This window comes from Lygodium microphyllum, chromosome 11, assembly GCF_053477565.2.
Source record: "Lygodium microphyllum isolate KBCC chromosome 11, Lygodium_microphyllum_v1.1.10, whole genome shotgun sequence".
In the NCBI taxonomy this organism is placed as follows: Eukaryota; Viridiplantae; Streptophyta; class Polypodiopsida; order Schizaeales; family Lygodiaceae; genus Lygodium; species Lygodium microphyllum.
This window is the reverse complement of record NC_141145.1, coordinates 160,176,989-160,183,729: the sequence shown is the minus strand read 5'-3', so window position 1 is coordinate 160,183,729 and position 6,741 is coordinate 160,176,989. Positions and strand designations below refer to the sequence as shown.

The 6,741-nt window shown below is 47.0% G+C and overlaps 1 protein-coding gene across 1 annotated transcript; it reads left to right on the top strand.

Annotated features, from left to right (window-relative positions):
- Positions 1-1,727: 1,727 nt before the first annotated feature.
- On the top strand, positions 1,728-5,799 carry LOC148029581 (protein IQ-DOMAIN 3-like). The gene is made up of 5 exons (XM_087688451.1): positions 1,728-2,832; positions 2,917-3,273; positions 3,649-3,885; positions 4,084-4,215; positions 4,321-5,799. The coding sequence occupies exons 1-5, from the start codon at positions 2,737-2,739 to the stop codon at positions 5,179-5,181; spliced, it is 1,683 nt and encodes a 560-aa protein (XP_087544577.1). The 5' UTR covers positions 1,728-2,736; the 3' UTR covers positions 5,182-5,799.
- Positions 5,800-6,741: the final 942 nt, after the last annotated feature.

Genomic DNA, 6,741 nt, shown 5'->3' with positions numbered 1-6,741 from the left:
GGAGGGTACCCCTTGTCCCCGTGAATGGGGGGTTGATGTAGTTGTACTTAGGGAGCATTAAATCACACTTAGGCCTGCATTTACCTCCTACAAGTAGAAGGCACCAAGAAAAAAAGTCTTGCAAAACATCTTATGGCATCCTTCTTGTCAATGGAACACAAGCCTCTAATGTTCGACGAACAATAGTCTAGTTTACACATGGTAGGATTAAGTAGAATTACCTAGTTCTTCCTGTAAGGCATGCAGATTAGAGAATCCCACCGAATAATGTTTTGAGTGAAACTTTCAATATATTCTTCTCCTTGCCTCTCTCCTTCTTTTCTTTTGTGATCCACTCATTAGGTGCCCGATTTTATTTATTCATAGAAGTGGAAGAGAAGCGAGTGTTTTCATCTTTCAGTTGAAGCGGTTGACTCATAGTAGATGTAGATGGCTCCTTCCAATTGTTAGCCTTGGGCTTAACTTCTTCATTGGCCTTTGCATGTCCTTTGGGATTCTAAACCAGACTTTGAGGGGCGTCCTTGCCACTAGTATCTTCTTTGCTTTCTTCTAGGGAACGAGATCTAGATTGGACACTCCAAAAGTAGTACTTCAGAAGGTGAGAATTAGGTAGACCAATGCACAATATGAATAAGGTTGCCTTTGTAACCACTGAACAAGAAAGGACATAATTCCTCTATGCTTTTTGAGCCAACCACCACTTGGAAGAACCCTTTTCCTTAACGGGAAGTCAACCCAATAGTAGCAAATTCATAATAGCCAACACATAGCATCTCCGTTGGTTAACATTAACTTGGCGGACCTTCTTCTTTTAAGCAGTAGCAAGAAGGTTGTTCTTCTTAACCTCACACAGACTTTGCATATCGATGGGCAAATGTTTTGAAAATTGTCTCAAAATCCAGTGGAACATTTTTTACCCGGTGCGCATAAGATTCCCCATCAGACCTTGGGGACTTCAAAGCTCTAGCATTTGGGATATCCTCCTGAGCCCTCTTTCCCCTACATGTGTGAAGCTCACATGGCAGGGAATGGGCAAACTCACACTCTTGGGCTGACACACATGACGCTCAGGATTGGTTCTTGCTCAAAGCTTGTTATTGTTGTCTCCACCATTGGAAGGGTGCATAACTGAAGAAGTGAATTGCCAAGGGAGAAATCTTGTTATCAAACTCCATTTCTTCTTTAAATTTTAAAAAAGTTTTCAACTTCTACAATTTTATGTTACAGCAAACCTTGGTCGGGGTGTGGGTTGAGTGACACAGGCAAGTGAGTTCGAGTCCTCTCCTCTACTCCCCCATGACACAATATAGGTAAGTATCTTTTAGTAGAAAGCACTGGGATCTTGAAAACCCGGAAATGGGAATAGTCAAGTTAGTTCTCCTCGACCCATCGAGACAAATGGACGGACTGATCGAAGGTTGATTCGAATCATCGACAAAAGTGGCAAAATGTACGACTATGAGTGTGTGGTAATGCCATGTAGGGGGAGCAGCGCCCTTGGTGGGTCTCCTTCGTGTAGTCCAGTCCTACTGGCCAGCCAAGGTCTTTCAATTACCGCAAACTGGCTACTAAGCACAACTCGTTGATTCCTACACCTATGTGAAGTTACCCTCTAGGCTCTGGTAGAAGATTTACGACAGAAATAATAATAATAATAATATTAATCACCCGAAGGCAAGCAAAAGGCTGAAGAGAACAAATGCCATTTAGTTCGAGATCTTCACCAAATTTATGCCGGGCTGGGGAGGAAGGGCAAAAAAAAAGGCGAGGCCGGGAAGGGAAAATACTCCTACTGCACTGCAACGTGCATGTGGATGGGGGAGCAATTCCTTACTTCGGTCGTCTCTCTCTCTCTCTCTCTCTCTCTCTTTCACAACAGTCACACACACACACACACACACACAATGCTCCTCCCTTCCCCGACCACTACCACATTGGCGCAATTTCGCAGCACACCAGCCATTTCTCGCCTGTGACCGTCCCGTGCGGCTCCGCCTTACGGCCTCTCCTTGCGTGCCGCTGCCTCCTCTGCTTCATCATCGGGATTTTGCCTCCGCCCTCCTTCCAACGCCTTGACAAGACAGCCATCTCTCCATCAGCGGTATGGCTCGACAGACGTCCCATGGTCCTTTTGGCTGCTTTTCGTCTGCAACGGTAGTCAAAGCCTCACCCCTCAAGAAACGCGTGGCGTATCTCCAAACTTCAAAGGCTGCCACCTGATCGATAGCTATGGTGAGAGCTTTTGCTGCCCCAATCGTTCTTTTTTGAGCTTTCCTGTCGTGGCTTTGGCGTCATGCTCGAGTCAGGAAGCCGGGCTTTGTAAGTGCATGCAGCCCTCGCATTCTTTGACGTTGAACGACAACAGTGAAGGACGTTGTGCGTTATCTGTGTACACACATACATTGCGCTTGGCTTTGTCTCTTCTGTACAGCTCCAAGGCTGCTGCGCTTGCCTAGGGTTAGGGGCAGAGCAACAAGCATTTCTTACTCGTTCCAGGGGAGGAGAGGGAGAGGGTAAGGGCTTCGGCCCCTGGCAGGAAAGCCATATCCAATTACAAGCACCGGACTGCAAATCTGTCTCCCTCTCCTCCCCCGGTTCATCATTTTCCTTTATCCTCGAGCCTCGTCTACTGTTTTCTTTCTTCTCGATTCCGTGCATGGTTGCGGTTCGAATTTCCTGCGTCATCGTGCAGCTTCCTCGCGCGGTCGTCCTCGCCTAGGCGAATTTTTGTGAAAAATGGGGAAAAAGGGCAGTTGGTTTAGCGCAGTCAAGAAAGCCTTCTCCCCTTCGAAAGACGGAGACAAGGAGGGAAAGGCGTCCAAGGATCAACAGGTATGGAGATCTGTCACTTTTTCACATGTACTGTCTTGAAATGGAGCACAATATCAACAATTTTGCTGGCTTACGTTTGAACAGAAGACGCCACCTAAGGAGAAGAAACGATGGGGCTTCGGCAGCCGCACATCTCAGCATCAAGAGCCACAGCCCCTAACCGAAGCTTTTGCGGCTGATGGCACAGTGAATTCGAAGAGCAAGAAACTGGCTGGCGTATCAGATAAACCTCTCTTTCAGGTGGAGGATGAGCAGAACAAGCACGCTCTGGCGGTAGCTGCTGCCACCGCGGCTGCTGCTGAAGCAGCCGTTGCAGCTGCACACGCCGCCGCCGAAGTTGTAAGGCTTACAGGTGGTGCCCGAGGCTCGTTCTATGGAAGGAGTTGGACCAGAGAAGATCTTGCTGCTGTGAAAATCCAGGCCGTTTTCCGGGGCTATCTGGTGCGTTAGATCCTGTCTTTTTCCTCGGTGTGTCTTGAACGTTAAGTATGCAACGTATCTTTGGCGAAATCCCATGGAACTATCATTTGCCCTTTCCTTGGAATCCGTGGCTGAACTTTTACGTAGATCAGCTCCGGCGTTTCTCAAATTTCTGGTTGTTTGTCTGAAGTTTTCATGGCTGTGCAACTCTGCAAGCTGTGGAGTAATAGTATACTCCCTCCATCGTGTACTCCGTCGCTCTAATGAACTGGTGCTCGGATGGCTGTGAAAGATTGAACACTTGTTTGAATTTTTGTGGCTTGCTTTCCTGCTTAACGCTTTCCACGATTCTATCAAAGCCTTAGAGTTGTGATTAAACTGCTAACCCGGTTTCAGGCACGCCGCGCACTGCGAGCTTTGAAGGGCTTGGTAAGGTTGCAAGCCCTTGTTCGAGGTCACAGCGTAAGGCGCCAGGCTACTAGCACCCTGCGATGCATGCAATCTCTCGTAAGAGTACAAGCTCGGGTTCGTGAAAGGAGAGTACGGGTTTCTGAAGAGCGTCAGATGGCATCCCAGCAGGAGCTGTGGCAGAAGCAACAACAGCAGCGAGACACTGCCTCCAGAAGATCCATGGTATTTCTTGCCTCTCTGTGCTCCTACTGCAGACATTTCTATGGAAATATTTGCCAATTCATGCAGTGGTTGTCGTGTTTTTGCCGTCGATACGACATGAAAAAAGAAAAAAAACTTGTGCCTTTAAAGTTATTTGATGCCAAACCAGTACGTTTCCCGACTAACTTCGGTGTAATTCGTTGTCTCTAAACGAAAAAGTCCGATGCCAGCCATCAAGACGATTGGGTTGACAGTCCACGGTCTGCCGAAGAGATGCAGGCGAAACAACAACTGAGGCAAGAGGCTGCCGCAAGACGTGAAAGGGCCCTGGCGTATGCTTATTCTCACCAGGTTTGTGCGAGCCCATTGGGCTTTGGTGTTGTAATCGTGTACGTTCGTTATTTGAGTAACATCGGGAGGACAGAGTCTGTCATGACATCTGTATGATTTGTGCAGCTTTGGAAATCAGCAAATTCTGAGACAATGTTGTCACCGAATGAGGAGGAGTCGAAGGCGCAGTGGGAGTGGAGCTGGTTGGAGAGATGGATGGCAGGCAGGTCGTGGGATGGCCAGGCGCCAGACAAGGATGTACCGGAGGTAGCATCTGTCAAGAGCATGGAATTAGATGCACAGACGGACTCTGGGTACTTGAGTGGGAGTGCTAGAAATCGAAATTCTCAGTATCCTGGGATGCCGGGCCATGGGAGCCAAGTTATCTCAAATGGTCCCGTCTCTGTGTCAAAGGCTGTCAAGGCGCAGCATATCCCCTCCCCCGTGACACCCCAGCTGGGGTCAAAGCCACATCCAAGCATCAATGTCCGCTCTGCCAGTCCTCGCAGCAACCGAACGTTGGACGAATTAGAGGGATCCACAGCAAGAAGCACGCCCTCTCTGGTGTCTGCCCCCACCCGATTTAGTTCCAGAAACAGTGCGGCAAGTTCCTCAGTGCGGGATGATGAAAGCCTCGTCAGCTTTCCTGTCGTCCCTAGCTACATGGCTAGCACCCAGTCAGCCAAAGCCAAAGCCAGGTCCCACAGCACTCCCAAGCAGCGCCCCGGAACCCCCCCAAACAAGGATCCCTCTGCTGCAGCCGCATCATCTAATTCTACTGCCAAGAAGCGGCTCTCCTTCCCAGTCACCAGCGATGCCTTCGTTGGCTCATCTGGACCCCTGAAATCGGGCAGGCCCGCAGTCACTCAAAGAAGCCCCAGTCTGAAAGGGCATTCGGGACCCTTGAAATTCGATGGCTCTTATAATGACGGGGGTATCGATATCTATGCCTCCCTCAATGGTAATATCCGAAGGTATTACAAGTAAGGAGCCGCCCACTTCTGCTTACGGCCCCTCATTACAACACGCAGCTTTTGATCAGGGAAAGACCTTGGATTCTTTAAGTAAGGAAAGTTCAGCAAGTATATGCTATGGGGCTATGGCGTTCCCTTCAACATGGCCTGACATGACCCGCCCGAATACTTTTGTCTAATTCGTTTTACCCTTATCACCATAACACTGTGAACGTTCCTAACTCAGCTCGACCTTTGTATTGTTCTTAGGCTAACTAACGTGTCTTACAATTTTGGGAGGCATCTGATGCAGTGGCATTATTAAGCTGCCGCCACCTTGTCCAGTGTTTCGATGTACTTTAAGCTTCAGGTTAAGGACTCTAACTCGTGTGACTTTTGTTCCCCTTGGCAACCAAGGCAATCAAGTTGATTTCTCCTCGTAAGTAATGTTCAATGGCATAAGTGGTTGTGGAAGTTTCTTTACTAATGCTAGATTTTTCCAGTGTCTATTGCTAGAGGCAACACTGCCCTGTCAGGACAATGGCAGCAAATGAACAGTGACTCAGCTTAATGTTGTGGCCTTGCCAATCGAGGAATAAATCCTCAGTAGACCAAGCTGTGGTCTTCGATCGATCGTGGCAATGTGAACTTGTCTGGTGATTAAATCATGACGTCATTGCAAATTGAAGGATATTATCTACCCATCTATCTCCTTCTGACGAAATCACCTATGTAACCTCTATCCACTCTCACCTTTCCCTCTAGTGAAAGTTCCGGCCTCCTTGACATCTTCTAGTTTTTGGCCCGCCCAAGTTGATGGTATCTTTCTAGAGCGATTTGAGGTTTAATGTAGATTGACAACTTTGCCTTCTTGCATGGAAATTTTGATGATAGATAGCTCAATTAGCAATGTGGGTGCACATGGCGATTATGATATTTGGTTAAAAGTAAACTAGTTTGTCCATGTGTTCTAAGAGGCCAATCTTACTATAATAAGATTTGTATTTGTGTGGGGCTACCATGGTGGATCCAAGGTGAGAATTTTTAATGATACATCATCACCACGGAGGAGAAAGATAACTTGGTAAAGCCCAAGGTGAGATTCTTTAATGATACATCATCACCACGTAAGAGAAATATAACTTGCCCTCTACCATGATAACTCATGTGTGAGCATTGATGAACAATGCGAGTGTTAATGATTTTTACTTACTTAGTATTCACACAAAGGTTTATGGACTCTTTTGGGATTGTTGAAACCTTGAGATGTTTTTTTTTGTACTTGCTAATTTAGAAAAGTTGAGTGGGTTTGAATGTCTTGAATTTTTAATGTAGCTCTTGCTTTGTCTTGATTATTGCTTTTAGACCAGGACTTCACATTGGCATTAGTAACAATTATGGCACTTTGCATCCTAGGGTACACCTTACGTGGCAAGATGGCAAGAGTGTTTATACAAAGGTACACACACACACACACACACACACACACACACACACACACACACACATATATATATATATATTGTGGAGAGAGAGAGAGAGAGAGAGAGAGAGAGAGAGAGAACTTGTAGGGGTGGAATGAAATATTGCTTTG

Coding starts and splice junctions, on each gene's coding strand:
- LOC148029581 (XM_087688451.1), top strand. CDS start 2,737: ATGGGGAAAAAGGGCAGTTGGTTTAGCGCAGTCAAGAAAGCCTTCTCC. Junction 3,274..3,648: donor CCGTTTTCCGGGGCTATCTG/GTGCGTTAGATC, acceptor ACCCGGTTTCAG/GCACGCCGCGCACTGCGAGC. Junction 3,886..4,083: donor CTGCCTCCAGAAGATCCATG/GTATTTCTTGCC, acceptor TAAACGAAAAAG/TCCGATGCCAGCCATCAAGA.